At 41.7% G+C, this 13,659-nt stretch overlaps 4 protein-coding genes across 6 annotated transcripts; 2 read left to right on the top strand and 2 right to left on the bottom strand.

Moving 5' to 3' along the window:
• Positions 1–745: 745 nt before the first annotated feature.
• On the bottom strand, positions 746–4,274 carry osgepl1 (O-sialoglycoprotein endopeptidase-like 1). Its single transcript, XM_071472523.1, has 7 exons — positions 3,833–4,274; positions 3,357–3,744; positions 3,054–3,258; positions 2,302–2,450; positions 1,451–1,581; positions 1,296–1,367; positions 746–1,155 (listed from the first exon to the last, which is right to left on the bottom strand). The coding sequence occupies exons 1-7, from the start codon at positions 4,036–4,038 to the stop codon at positions 1,071–1,073; spliced, it is 1,236 nt and encodes a 411-aa protein (XP_071328624.1). The 5' UTR covers positions 4,039–4,274; the 3' UTR covers positions 746–1,070.
• Positions 4,275–4,462: 188 nt separating this feature from the next.
• Positions 4,463–9,150, top strand: adat3 (adenosine deaminase tRNA specific 3). The gene is made up of 2 exons (XM_071472527.1): positions 4,463–4,576; positions 7,558–9,150. Exon 2 carries the CDS (start codon positions 7,573–7,575, stop codon positions 8,626–8,628), a length of 1,056 nt encoding a protein of 351 aa, XP_071328628.1. The 5' UTR covers positions 4,463–4,576; positions 7,558–7,572; the 3' UTR covers positions 8,629–9,150.
• On the top strand, positions 4,471–7,099 carry alkbh6 (alkB homolog 6). 3 transcript variants are annotated; one of them, XM_071472528.1, is made up of 2 exons: positions 4,471–4,576; positions 5,383–7,099. In XM_071472528.1, exon 2 carries the CDS (start codon positions 5,388–5,390, stop codon positions 6,090–6,092), a length of 705 nt encoding a protein of 234 aa, XP_071328629.1. In that variant the 5' UTR covers positions 4,471–4,576; positions 5,383–5,387; the 3' UTR covers positions 6,093–7,099. The 3 variants fall into 3 exon arrangements, with proteins under 3 accessions (XP_071328629.1, XP_071328631.1, XP_071328630.1); XM_071472530.1 differs by lacking the exon at positions 4,471–4,576 and adding an exon at positions 4,583–4,866; XM_071472529.1 differs by lacking the exon at positions 4,471–4,576 and adding an exon at positions 4,583–5,149.
• Positions 9,151–9,496: 346 nt separating the features above from the next.
• On the bottom strand, positions 9,497–13,637 carry ormdl1 (ORMDL sphingolipid biosynthesis regulator 1). Its single transcript, XM_071472532.1, has 4 exons — positions 13,356–13,637; positions 11,954–12,133; positions 10,753–10,904; positions 9,497–10,437 (listed from the first exon to the last, which is right to left on the bottom strand). Exons 2-4 carry the CDS (start codon positions 12,125–12,127, stop codon positions 10,302–10,304), a joined length of 462 nt encoding a protein of 153 aa, XP_071328633.1. The 5' UTR covers positions 12,128–12,133; positions 13,356–13,637; the 3' UTR covers positions 9,497–10,301.
• Between the last annotated feature and the right edge of the window lie 22 nt (positions 13,638–13,659).

Below are 13,659 nucleotides of genomic sequence, written 5' to 3'. Positions count from 1 at the left end.
TGTGCTACACCTTTTGACATAAAGACTGTTAACCTAACAATCATACATGAGCCTGAGGTGGACGGTGGGGAAATGATCCACAGACCTGAACTTGCATTTTTTGGGGAAGGACTTCAAGTTCCAACCAAAGATTTACAGTTACAGTACAAATGTAGAAATCAATTGAATACTGGTCTCTACATCTATCATTCATGTTGTCATTGTCACCACATGGAAAAAATGAGAGCACAGATCACACATATAGCCTTAATGTGTGTGATTTTGTTAAAGAGATAGTTCAGAGATACAGTAGTTTTGGGGAATTTTACTGTTTTTTACTGTTTTGCCTACTTTTTCTCACAGTCAGAAACTAATAAAAGGATCAGGACAGACATTTTTTAAGTATTTGGTTTAGTCTCAAGTTATGTCAAACAGCAGTATTAGGGTGTCTTGGCACAATTGTTGAGTGTCTATGGGATTATATAACATTATTATGACCCAATAGGCATCCAGGAATTGAGCAAAGCAAAGCATTTAAACAAAGGTGGGGAGGAGATGCCTCTTTCCAAGGTTCGTGAGTGCCGTGCCTCCTCATGGTCGATAGGTGGCAGTTGAGCAAACCATTAACGCATGAATTATGTTAATGAATGGGTTGAATCAAAACATTGTGTTACTGGCCTGTAACAATTAGGTAAACAAGAGATAAGTGCCAGTGATGCAGAAATATAGCAAGCTAATGTCAATATACTACACTGCGGTCAAAGTAAACATTTAAATTGTTTTATATACAATACTATAGGCTTTATAGAAATACATTCAATAGTTAAAATCTGATTAACTCAAAACCAAGTTGTCACAGATCTACAGTAAAAACAGTGACATGAAAATTTCTTTAAAGAAAATTGTGTATGTAAAAAACAACAAACAACAGCACATAACCAATCATAGGAAGCCAACAACTGCGATGTATAAAAATACATTTATTAATACATACCTGTGTAATGTGCTTTATATACACAGTATATACTTTGAACTGGGAAAATCCAGGAGTGACAAATCATTTTTTGCAAAGGCCAAATAACAACAGTCTGTCAGTTGGGGATCTTGAACCTGACTGACGGCAACCTGATCGCTGCTGCCTTCACCTCCGCTGTCATGTCCACACCCAGCTGTGCCCTGGAACACAACATTATGTCAGCAAGTGTTGATTTAATCAGCAGTGCAGATAAATCAGACCAGAATAGTTTGGTTAGGTGTCAAAACTGAGTTTTCGCTGACATGTAATATGAAGTCCTTTTCAGTGTTCAACGACTTACTTTGGCTCGTAGAAGACGTCTACATCTGGAGGCAGAATCCCTTTTCCTTCTCGCAGGCGTTCAACGCCGTTCCTGGTTTACAAAAGAAATGAGCCAGATCATAAAATCTGATTCACTATTAAAGCTTTCGCTAATGATTGTGACAGTACACACACCATGCAATCATCACTCCGTTGTCAGTGCAGAATTTGGCCGGAGGACAGAGGAGGTGTAGTCCTGTCATCTCGGTGATAACAGTCAAAGCCTTTCGGATGTACTCATTGCTCGCAACTCCTCCAGACAGCACCTAGAAAGAAAGAGTTAGTGATGGAAGCTTCAAACCTCAGTGTTTATGCACAATGTTCTTTGGTTTGAGGGATTAAGCTGGTCTCGTTCTATCATTTTCTTGCAAAACAAACAAAAACAAAACACTGTGTTCTTGTGTTCTTTCTGAACACATAAATCCTTTGAATACATCTCAAATACTAATTTTATTTTTTGTAAAAAAGGCTCTATAATTTCAGCTTTAAGCAAATGTTATTCAACAGGAGCAGACAATAAATATTTGTTGAAGACTACTTTCAGCTGCAAGTTAATTAACATTTGACGGAGTATTTATAACATTATTGTTGACAATAAGAGAATCACAGAATAATCACCAGCCTTATTGTTTAATAGGTTGTTGTTTAGATCTACATGAGGTGTACTGTTGAAGCTTTTATACACAAACATTAAAGTATAGGCAAACTAGAGTCTTTCAGTCTTTGTAAACACAGGATGAAAAGAAAAGAAGTAAAACAAGATCTAAGACCAGAAACAGAGCACACATTTCTTCATCAACCCTCTAATTAAGGACGTTTACAGGTAGTTAAAATTAAATCAATATTACATTTTTCAGGACCAAGTACCCAATGATTATGATGCTGGCGGTCAGTACAGTTGTACTGCTCTGAGAAGTCAATATAAGCACTGCAACGAACTCATTTTCATTAATGAACTGAAGTTTAAAATGAACTAACGCACTCACCAAGGTGGGACTGCTTGATGGCAGCAGGCCGTTGGCCTTGCAGAACAAGATGGCTCGATGTGTGCGCTTTGCAAGATGAGTGGCAACAGTGTGCTGTGTGGCAGCCGCAATGTCATTCACACATGACAGTAGTGTCCCCTGTTCTATACCTACAGACGATGGAGAGAAAGGTTACAAGAGTTTTACAGTGGAATCTCATTTAACCTTTTTTTCTGTCAACTGCTGACAATACTGGGGAAACTCGAAACTAAAGGAGCAAAGTACAATTTTACTGAAAAAACATGTTCAAGTGCATGTTTTTCTGCTGTGTTTCTGCTGCGCAAATGAAAAATTAGACTTTGGCCAGTCTGACAGTTTTTACTCTCATGAACCCTTCAAACCGCTTCATTTTGTGTTTTGTTCATCTTTGTAGCTTTTCTTATTTCTCAGATTCATAAACCTTTTTCCACAGCAGATGTTTTGACTTGTCATGGTAGAGAAAGCACAGGTGTTACTAATAACATGAACAATTTCAGCAATGCAGCACTTAATATTATTAATTACACCCGTGTCTGACAAGTCAAAATAGCTACTGTGAAAAATATTATACTATCCATAAGTCCTTTATTATTTCCTGGAAAAATCACACAGTTAATTTAAATAAGGGAAAAAATAAACTGTACACTGTAGAAACAAAATACATCCAAAGAGTTACTGCTGGTTGTAATTCACTGCTCACATGGATTGGGGTGGACATTCAGGAGACTTCTTACCTTCCTCTGCCTCTTTTTTTATTATCATCATTGTAACTTGATTCCGTAATCCAGCGAAAGAAAAGCAGCAGTCTTGAGTTTGTCCCATTGGTGTCCTGAAAGGGAACCTCATCCTGTCACCACTCTTTGCCAGAAGCTCTATAGCCTGTCCTCCGCTTAGTGTGGCGCACTGAGGGTGTTTTCTGAGGGACAGACGTCTTGCCACCTGTGAATCCAAACAAAAAGAATATTTGTTCTGTTCATGATCACAAACTGAGCACCCCGACCAGCAACATCAGCCGAATGTTAGTGTGAGGGTGTTACTTTATCCAGTGTGTCCCCTGGAGCTTCATCCAGAGAGTGACCCAGAAGCAGGAAGTCGTCCACTCCTCGAGCCACAGCGAGAAGTGAGTGCCCACCGGAAACAAGCAGGACCAGGAAGGGGAAGGCGACGGGATGCAGCATCCTGACGGTCAGGGCGTGGGCTTCCATATGGTGGATGGGGATGAACGGCTTGTTGTGCTGCCTCACAAACCGCTGACTGAACTCAAGACCGATGCCCAAACTCAGGGCCAAGCCCGGCTTCACCGTGGTGGCCACAGCCGAGAGCAGGCTTGGTTCCACGCCACTTCTCCCCAAAGCCTCTTGGACCACACGCTCTATGTTTTCTCTGTGGAGCTGTTGTGCCACTGTGGGGATGATGCCACCAGTCCTACAGTATTTCAGAGGCAAAGCACATATATATAAAAACGAATCTAATAATAGTGACCTTGATAAGTGAATGCGGCTCTGACACCCACCTCAGATGTACTTCTTTCTGGGAATGTAGAGACTCTCCCAGTATTGCACCTTTCTCATCCAACACAGCAGCTCCAGTGTCATCACAGCTAGTCTCAATGCCCAGCACCAGTCTGGAGCAGGCAGCTTTTCCAAACGAAGGAGAGCAGCAAGACGTGTGTCTCCGCTGCAGCAGCCTCTGCAGAATTTTAACTTTTGAGGGGAACATGGTTATGAACCTTGTGTTAATCACCTCGGTTTAAAATAATCGAATAACTCAGGGTGACCTCACCTCCGTTCCCACTGGATTTTAAACTAATAGAATAAAATCAAATTAAAAAAAATAAAGAAGAGTATTCCAACATCATGCCCCTGGGATTCAGAGCAACAAAGCAGCTGTAAAAACACAAGAAGCACAGGTTTGCTTGGTGCCCTTTCTTTCTCCAGCGACGTTTGACGGTGTCACATGTAAATAATTCCGTGTACCGGTAAATTTGTGACCTCAGATTAGAGAGCAGCAAAAAAATTCACATACAAAAAGACGATACAACGACTTAACAGTATATCTGTGGAACATATCATTTCTAAAAAATCCAATAATTTAAAAAAAAATCATCTAGAAAATAACGCATGGGTCCAAAATATCGGATGTTTTCTTGTGGGGGACAGTTTAGTTGGGTGCACATGAGAATGAGCATGGAGTGCAGAGGATAGGTGGTCCATGTCACCAAGCGGCTTTTCCTCCACAGTATTAATCTAAACAAGAGGTAAAGTCTAACTTCGTGATTCAGTATATCCGTTTTTACGTCTCTGTATTTTGCGGCGTGTTGGATGTTACAAACGTGGCTGTGTTTCAGAATCTGAAACGTGTCTCTTTTAGTGGGCTTTGCTGCCTTCACGGGCGACAGAAATCTCACACTTTTGGAAGAAAAAAACAGCAAAATGACTCTGGAACTGACATTGCTCTTTTCTGTCACGGCACCATCGGGCATCGGTGACTTGAGAGATTAACAGAAACAAAAATCACCACTAAAAACAGCCTTTTAAAGCTTCCTTTGTAAATTATTTCCAACCAAATGCACTTTATTATAATGAGTGTAAAACCATAACATTGAAAGCATCACGTTAATTTGTCTGTGATTTTACCGTGAGGGATTTTTAACCGCAGAAAAACAAACTAGTACTTATTTTTTGGTTTCCAGTGAAATTATAATTGATCTTAAGATCAGTTCGGCGTGTGCTGCACTTCTTGTATCGTAGACTTGGAGTGAATGTGGAGTTTTTGAGGAAGCTAAAAGCTGCTAATGCTAACACGGAAAGGCTTTTGATCCCGTGGTAATGTGAGAGACGTCCTGATGCTAGCACAGATTTTATCATTAGCTCGTTTATTAGATAACTAGATAACGTTTTTGTACATATCTTAAACATTTTAGAAAGATTTTCAGTTTTTCTTGTAGTAGTTAACAGATAAGTAACTAACAATATTCTCTGTTAGCCACCACCAGGGAGCTTAGCCGGCATTAGCTTTTTTAACTTAGGTTTTAACAAGAATATTATGTTGACTTTTCTAAAGGAGACATGGAACACCCGACTTGTATTTTGGAGGAAACGAAGCATTTTGTCGTACACAACGCTCCACCAACAGTGTATTACATCCCAGATTTCATATCAGAGGATGAGGAGTCCTACCTTCTACAGCAGGTCTACAAGTCTCCAAAAACTAAGTGGACTCAGCTGTCGGGCAGAAGGCTTCAGAACTGGGGAGGGTTGCCACATCCCAAAGGCATGCTGGCAGAGAAGATTCCTGACTGGCTCCAGAGGTACTGCGAGAAGATTTCCTCTCTTGGTGCATTCAGTGGGAAAACAGCCAACCATGTGTTGGTGAATGAGTATAAACAAGGAGAAGGGATCATGCCTCATGAAGACGGCCCTCTGTACCACCCGACTGTCACCACCATCAGTCTGGGCTCTCACACCCTCCTCGACTTCTACACACCTGTCAGCAGCCAGGAGGGCGAGGCCCCGCAGACGGAGGAGAACCGATACCTGTTCTCCCTGCTGGTGAAGCCGCGCAGTCTTCTGATCCTGCAGGATGACATGTACCAGCGCCTCCTTCATGGCATCCAGGCTTGCGCCCAGGACACGCTGACAGACAAGGTGGTGAACCTGTCGACTGCCGGGGCCCTGCCTGGAGAGACGCTGACTCGAGACACCAGGGTGTCACTGACAATACGGCATGTGCCCAAAGTCATAAAGACAAAGCTCCTACTGGGAAGGAAATGAAGAAAGACTGTATGTTGGCCTGATAGTTGTAATAGTACAACATGTTTGCCATTTACACCATCAAGCATAATAATATTAATGGAGGTTGCTTTATGAATTATATTGCACATGACTACAATGGATAACTTCTATCTTCTATTTTTGCTAAATGTCGGAGCTGCCTCAAGTGATCTCACTGCACCTCTGGAGATGTAGTAGCTTTTGTTTCTTTCTTAGTTTTCAGTTGATAAATGATTGTAATCAGCTGATTATCAGAACCAGAATCAGGTTTTGTCTATTAATGAGATACAGCAGGACACACACAGCATAAAATACATAAAATAGATATAACATTATAATATTGATTGTGGTTGGTGTGTGCATTGTTTACTTTATGGATTCACTTCACAATCCAGTCCATCAGCATTACCATTATCATCAGCTGATGTTAGCTTTGCACAGATTTATTATTATCAGCATATGTGTTGATAAATAACAAGAAACTGCTGCACACAAAGGCCAAAGATATGAATGAGGTTCATTTAGAAACATTGTCATTCACAGCTTGTCCACCAGAGAGTTTTTTTTACACTGTAAATCTTACTAAGTACATATCTTCACCACAACCCCTTAATGACCAAATTTAAAGGAGCATTCCACCAAGTATCACTTAGTCTATAAAAACAGTGGTGTAATGTCTTCACTGGCTCAGGACAGAGCTCTGTCAGGTCTGAGAAAGTTAGTAACACAGGTTGCTCAATGGGAGATGTAGGATCCAGTGTTTTTGGAGCTTGACTCACTGCTGCATCAGTGTAGACCATTCCTTTCAAATCTGTCTCTTAAGAATCCATCAGCTTTATGAAAGCACTTAATCCTTTAAGGGTTACTCATCCTCATCAAAACTGTTTATCTTAAATATTGGCAAATATACTGTAATCATATTTTTTTTAAACTCTCACATGTAATATCAATATCTGCCTCGAACTCTCAGTAGGGCTCTACTATAAATAAATACTTTGCAAAGTAAATGTCTGTGTCCCTTTGTGTTTTCTTGTATCCATGTAATGAAAATCAAATGTAATACAGTTGGTTCATTTGAAAGAATTTTTATGGTACAGATTAAAAACATGTTTCATTCAAAGCCTTGCAGAAAGTGCATCAGATAGCAGTAGCACATTAACTTTATCACTTATTAAACAGAAAGATTATTTATTACTATTATTATAAGGTCATTGTTACCTCTGAAGAGGCTGGCCTGTTCATGCTGTGAGTGATGAGACCACAAAGTCAACCAACCTGTCGGCAGGTCTCTGTTAAATCCCCGAAATATGCAGAGCCGCAGTTCAAAGGTCTTGGACTGAAGCTGTTGTGTTTGATAGATAAGGCTCAGTTTGTGTCGCACATAATGGGGAGGCTTGTCATCATGTGCTCTGCCCTGCAACTGCACTCACTTTGTTTGACTTTGGTGTGAAATCATATTTCGCAGGAGGACACCAAAACAATGGAGCCACAGACGAAACGCTGGAAAGGGTCGGAGTTCGACACGGACTCCTGGGTCGCTTATCCTGTCCTGTCAGATGAGCAGTCACAAGATGTCGAGCTGATGGAGGCGTTTGCTGCACCCATTGTCAACAAGAAAGAGACCTCTCGACTTGTCAGGGAGCTGAACAGCCTCTACCCGTTGAATGGCCTTCAACACCTCAAGAGGGTGCGGGCGTGTAAGGAGAAGGGCAGCCCTCACCCTCTGGAAGTCCTCCTGTGCCTGGTCAGTGAGGCGCCAGACATGAAGGTGGTCAGCATCGACGCTCTGCTGCCCTCAGGTGGAGTTAGACAGGATGGATTAGGTGAGCCTTTTGTGGTTAAGGTCCCTGCACGTCCCCCCTTGACTCGACCTCAGTTTGAGCTGGCGAGCAAACACTGGCCCACCTCCTTTCATGAGGACAAACAGGTGACAGTCGCCCTGAGGGGAGAGCTCTTCAGTCCACCTCAGAAAGCTACGATGCACACATACATGATGTCTGCTGTCACTGCTGCCAAAGCGGCAAAGGAGATGGGGATGGAGGCAGTTGGCGCTGTAGTGGTCAACCCAGCAACGCAGACAATCATTGCAGTGGGTCACGACTGTCGGGGTGACCATCCCCTTCATCATGCAGTCATGGTCTGCATTGATCTTGTGGCTCAGAGCCAGGGTGGTGGATTTTATTCGTTTGACAGATACCCTGCTTGCCGATTTACTTCGTCACCCTCAGACACTTTGGAAAATGTGCCTGATGCAGAGGGGAGCTCTCAGCCGTACATATGCACTGGGTATGACCTTTACGTGACCCGGGAGCCTTGTGTTATGTGCGCCATGGCACTGGTCCACTCTCGGATTGGCCGTGTGTTCTATGGGACCGCCTCTGCTGACGGGGCATTAGGGACAAAGTTCAAAATCCACTCACAGAAAGACTTGAACCATCGCTTTGAGGTTTACAAAGGAGTCTTGAGCAAGCAGTGTGAGGATCTGAAGAGGTCGGACGACCACATCAAAAAGCAAAGCAAGGAGGATTTTAGTTAATTACTGGATCAATTTAATCAATGAGCTGAAAAATTCAGAGTTTTAGTTACCACAGGTGCCACAACAGGAATAAAGCAATGTTTTACAAAAGCAGATATTTTAAATAAAGTTTTAATTCGTTTGGTGATTGTTGTATTGAAAGCATGTGTAGTTGAAAACCAGTGACAAGTTTCTCTCCATTGTGCCGATTTTCCGTTAGATGGAGGTGACAGGCCACTGAAGCTTACGTTGGGATATGACATTTGCACAATAGATAATATGATAATTTGGTGGATTATAGGAACAAATGCTGCAGGAGTAAGAGCTGCTCTCTGAACGTAGGTGCAAATGTCGAACATATGGGGATGTTTTTTTATTAATCAGATGCAAAGCAGCTTATTAAACTGTGTTGTAACTCGTTAACATTTATATTTGAACCAGAACCTGGAACACAGAATACACACAGAAATAAAATTCTACTTTAAGATTTGTTTAAATGCAGGCAGGTGATGAGCTCCTGCAGCTGACTTAAAGAAAAAGTGACATTGTGTGTGTTTTGTGTGTTTTTTTTAATATATGGAATCAGTATCCATCACCTGGTGAATCAAGTAAAGTTTGAGCCAAACTTTTGTATACAAGGCATTTTTCAGATAAATGTTGCTGAATTGTTGTTTCCAAGCTTCTTCATGTTATTCCTCTTTGATTTCTCAGAATATTCCACCATAGCATACATCTTACATCTCCCTGTGCACGTGGTCAGCAACCAGGTTGGATTCTATTAGTTATAAATTCTCTCGCAATCTGAGAGAATCCCTAAATTACTTCACTTTTCCTTTGTGGAAAATAAAAGTCTCATAGGAAACAATGCATAACAAGGAGAGATGGACAATTTGGAGGGCACAAAGATTTTAATAAGATTAAGAACAAGAGATATCATGAGAACTGTGAGCTATGGCCAAACAAAGCAGAACTAGCTGCCTTGATGATAGCAAAAGGTCTGAAGAGAGCAGCTACATAAGTGTAATTTTATCCCAAAGACACTGTAGACCTCCCTCACTAAACACGTAACCTGACAACAATACTTTGTCTCATTTCTACATACAGGACACAACATTCACACAAAAAGAAAATGTACATTGGAAAAAAAAAAAAAAAAAAGAACACTGCCCTGTTTTGATTGAGTTACAAGTGAGGAATGATTCACAAACCATGCAAATAAAGAGTATGATTCCATTCTTCACTCAGCATGAACAAGTTTGACGCCCATTACAAAATGAGAGTGTACCAATAAACGAGCCACAGGCCCCTACCCTTAGGAAGTAAACATCTTTGAAAAATACATTTGGGACATCTTTGTGGCTACAAACAGACTCACGCCATGTCAACTGAGGGCAAAGAAAGAAAAAATAAACTCAACCAAAAGCCTCACTGATACCTGGGCCAGCCCAGGTCTATGCAGGCCAAAAATACGTCATTAAATATTCACATAAGTTAGTAATACATATGGCATCCTGTCATCTACAAACAAACATACTCCTGTTTTTTTTGTTTTTTTTAACATTTCATCCTCAACCTGATAAATCTAAGGACGACAGTGACCTTTACACAAACTGTACGACTTAGTACACACATCGGCGGTACAGACTACATAGGAATTAACTTAAGTTGCTATGAGGCACAGCATTTACAATGTCTTAATACTTGTTGATGCCGAAAATTCTCACTCCGTGTAGTTGTGGCAGCTTGGGAATGAGGACGCTCAAAAGTGAGGCTGTGTTTATCACAAAGTGTGTCGTGTCATACTTTGTGTAGAAACTTGCCAGGAAGTATCTGCAGAGGAAAAGAGAGGGATTAACCACAAAAACCCTCTGATACAAGAAATGAGCAGCAAGACAAAAACAAAGTGCACAACATCTGCTTTTACAGGGTTTCTACAGATTGCAGCTTTCACGACTATTCCAAAACATTCAATGCTGTAGTCGTGATCAACATTTTTTAGAGCTGAGGATGAAGTCCAACTGAGAGTCAGTGTGAAAGACCTAGGATTGTATAAAACCTGCAGACTGTTTCTCTGCTCTATTGATGTTAAAATGATCCATTAGTGAAAAGACAGAATCAGAGTTTGTAGATACATATGATACATACAGAATGATTGGAGAGATGGTGAAGAACTTTCTAGAGGAGGTGAACTGCACGCCGTAGTCAAGCTGTTCCCAGTGTGTAAGAAGTCTGGCTTTTCCTTGGTCTGGGGTCTCAAAGGGTGTGCCCTTCACTGCATGCATGAAGACGTACATTCCCTGTAGAGACAAACACTTGGTCAACAGGGCGGTGATTACAGTGTGTAAAGAGCAGGCCCGCTGCAGGCTGATTAAATGGAGTGACCTGTTTTCTGATGCTCATGTGCAACATTCTGTCACAGCTGATTTACTTTGTCATAAAATACAGCAGGTTTTAAATTATTAAAACAACCAGCTGTTGTAAAAATATATCTGAGGTTACTTTCCTTTTCTCTGACAAACTAGAAATTAAAAACCACCCAGTTTGCGGCGGGTTGCTGCAGGAGTTTTAGTGTCTGACCCGCAGAAGGCAGAAAGAGTATAAAGACAGAGACAACGCAGCTCCTGCCCGGTGCTTGTGGTGCATAGGCCCTCATGAGCCAGAACAGCTGAATAAGATGATGTCTTTTTATTGCAAACAAAGTTTGCTATCTTGGGAATGACACTAATTCTAATTACATGCCTGCTTCTGTGTCAAAACACTGGAATTCAGCTTTAAATGGAAAACCTGCATTACAGAGGGAAAGGTAATAAAACTAAAATGCTGACATGCAGCTGAGGCATAATCAGCTCACTGCTGTTGTATTGTGAGGAAAACAATGGGCTATAGTTGACCTTAGTTGTTACTGTTAATAGTCTTCCATATTGGCTGTGATACACAATCCTTGTAAACTGCTCCGAGCTCGCACTATTCAATGACGTCACACACACTGACTTTGTTTCTTTATTTGAGGTCAGCCATGTAACAATGAGAGGTCAGTTTTGTCAACAGACCTTATGTGGAGTGGACAGATTTTCATAATAGGTCATGTGTCAGGCTGCCTCAAGGACAGCCGCCCCAAAATAGAGCATATTTTAACAAGCACAGGCACGGGACAGGATAACACACACCAGGCTGTTTGGCTGAGAATGCAGGCAAGATTCAGCTGGAAGCTTCATAACACTTTGTGGTATTCTAAATGTTATCTACACAAAAAAAATAATAGTTCATAGTTTTGCGAGTGATTTGATAATAATAATAATAAACTTGTTGGTTTGGCTTTGAGAGCAACAGTGAGAACGTAACTTACAAAGTTGTGAATGACATTAGTTAGCGTCCACACCACTGGCACGCTGAAGAAGGGTATGCTCAAGAGCACAATGTGAAGTATTCCAACGCCAAGCGCATAGGTCAGCCAGATCCCCCGACTGTTCATCACTCGAGTGTTTGGGTTCACCTCACTGTGTGCCACACCCACATTCATTCTGGTCTGTGGACAGAAAAATAAATAAGATTCACAAAACACCTTTGATGTAACATTTATAGTTATTTGTAGTAGTATATATACTCTTGCTCTTTGTAATTTACTGTAATCAGTTGCCATGATAATGTTCTTAAAAACTCAACTTAATGCATCGGTGAATATTTCCATGGTGTTAATTACTGTTTTAATAATCATTAGTGGCCTTTTGCAAGTACTGCAGGGGTTTAACATGTCAAATCAATGTGGTAACATCCATTGATCTGGCACCGACAAGCTCTGTGCTACTATCCTGTAATAGTCTTAGAAAAACCCAAAATGCCACCATTTGCAGTTTTCTATATGATAAATTTAAAGGAGCACATCATACCACCAGAGCAGCACCAGCACTTTGCCCTCCCTGCAGCTCTACACGTGATTACAACATCTTGTGCAATCCTGTTGAACTTTGCCCTCTGGCACACTTTCAGTTGCCAGACTGGATTAAAGAATGGGAACAAAGCTGAATGTGCAGACATTAAAATAAATGATGACTTACATTCAACATTTCCAGCCCAACAAGGCCCAATGCAAGCGGTCAGCTGCACCACTTCACCTGCCAAACTGCATTTTGGTATTTGTTAAAAATATGTAAAGGTGCCTCTGTGACCGAGGAGACGATATTTAAAAGACTATTTACCTCTTTTACTCTTAGTTTCTGTCTAAAATCACACAAGTTTAGCACTGGGCCGAATGGTTAATCAGGTGTAATGTGAAGTTATGGACAGAAGAAGAGTCAAACAGGTGAAGTAACAGATATACGGTCTGATAACATATCTGATAACCAGAGCTTTTACTCGTACAAGTCAGTACAGTTCAGAAGGAGACAACTGGACAGAAACTTTAGACGTGATTTGACTAAAGTTACACAAATAGCAGTCGCGGGCGCAGACTATTTGCTGATCAGTGTCGGTGGCTCCAGCAAACTGCAGAGCTGATAAAACAAGAACACCTGAGCAAACGGACAACACGTCTTAGCGACGTTATGTAAACAGGCATTAGCCTCTCCGTGATGCCCAGCATGCCTTGCTCAGCGGACGTGGACACATGAAACAACCCTGAGAGATGTTTTCGTTTCCAGCACGTAGCCCGACCCGACCCGCCACTATTCGCCAGTATCTCCGCGTAATTAATAAACGTCAGCTTAAATGGTTGAGAGCGTCAAGTAAAACACACAGCGATGGAAACTCACAGGTGGGAGCGAGCAGCAGAGGTGTTTCAACAGACCAGGTGCTGCGCAGAGAAACGGTTTATCCCCTTGTTGATGTGTGCAGACCCCAGGCTCTGACAGCACGTCGTAGTCTGACCCGACCGGAAGTAGACGTGGTTTCGAGCCGTCGCTGGGTGATTTAAAACCGTATTTTGACTTCTCAGGCTCAGCCCCGCTCCCCGCAGAAACCGCAGCAAGCAGCCGGTTATGTTAAAGCTTCACAGTTGAGGTTTGGTTCGACGTTACGTTTGTTTTCGGTACGGTAACCCCCCCCCCCCGAAAGGCG

This window comes from Trachinotus anak, unplaced genomic scaffold, assembly GCF_046630095.1.
Source record: "Trachinotus anak isolate AG129_WGS33_773 ecotype Australia unplaced genomic scaffold, CSIRO_AGI_Tana_v1 ptg000039l, whole genome shotgun sequence".
Classification (NCBI taxonomy): Eukaryota; Metazoa; Chordata; class Actinopteri; order Carangiformes; family Carangidae; genus Trachinotus; species Trachinotus anak.
This window is presented reverse-complemented; position numbering and strand designations above follow the sequence as displayed.

Coding starts and splice junctions, on each gene's coding strand:
- osgepl1 (XM_071472523.1), bottom strand. CDS start 4,038: ATGTTCCCCTCAAAAGTTAAAATTCTGCAGAGGCTGCTGCAGCGGAGA. Junction 2,451..3,053: donor AAAAAAAGAGGCAGAGGAAG/GTAAGAAGTCTC, acceptor CATCGTCTGTAG/GTATAGAACAGGGGACACTA. Junction 1,368..1,450: donor AACGGAGTGATGATTGCATG/GTGTGTGTACTG, acceptor TTTGTAAACCAG/GAACGGCGTTGAACGCCTGC.
- alkbh6 (XM_071472528.1), top strand. CDS start 5,388: ATGGAACACCCGACTTGTATTTTGGAGGAAACGAAGCATTTTGTCGTA.
- adat3 (XM_071472527.1), top strand. CDS start 7,573: ATGGAGCCACAGACGAAACGCTGGAAAGGGTCGGAGTTCGACACGGAC.
- ormdl1 (XM_071472532.1), bottom strand. CDS start 12,127: ATGAATGTGGGTGTGGCACACAGTGAGGTGAACCCAAACACTCGAGTG. Junction 10,905..11,953: donor CTAATGTCATTCACAACTTT/GTAAGTTACGTT, acceptor TTGTCTCTACAG/GGAATGTACGTCTTCATGCA. Junction 10,438..10,752: donor ACCATCTCTCCAATCATTCT/GTATGTATCATA, acceptor TTTCCTCTGCAG/ATACTTCCTGGCAAGTTTCT.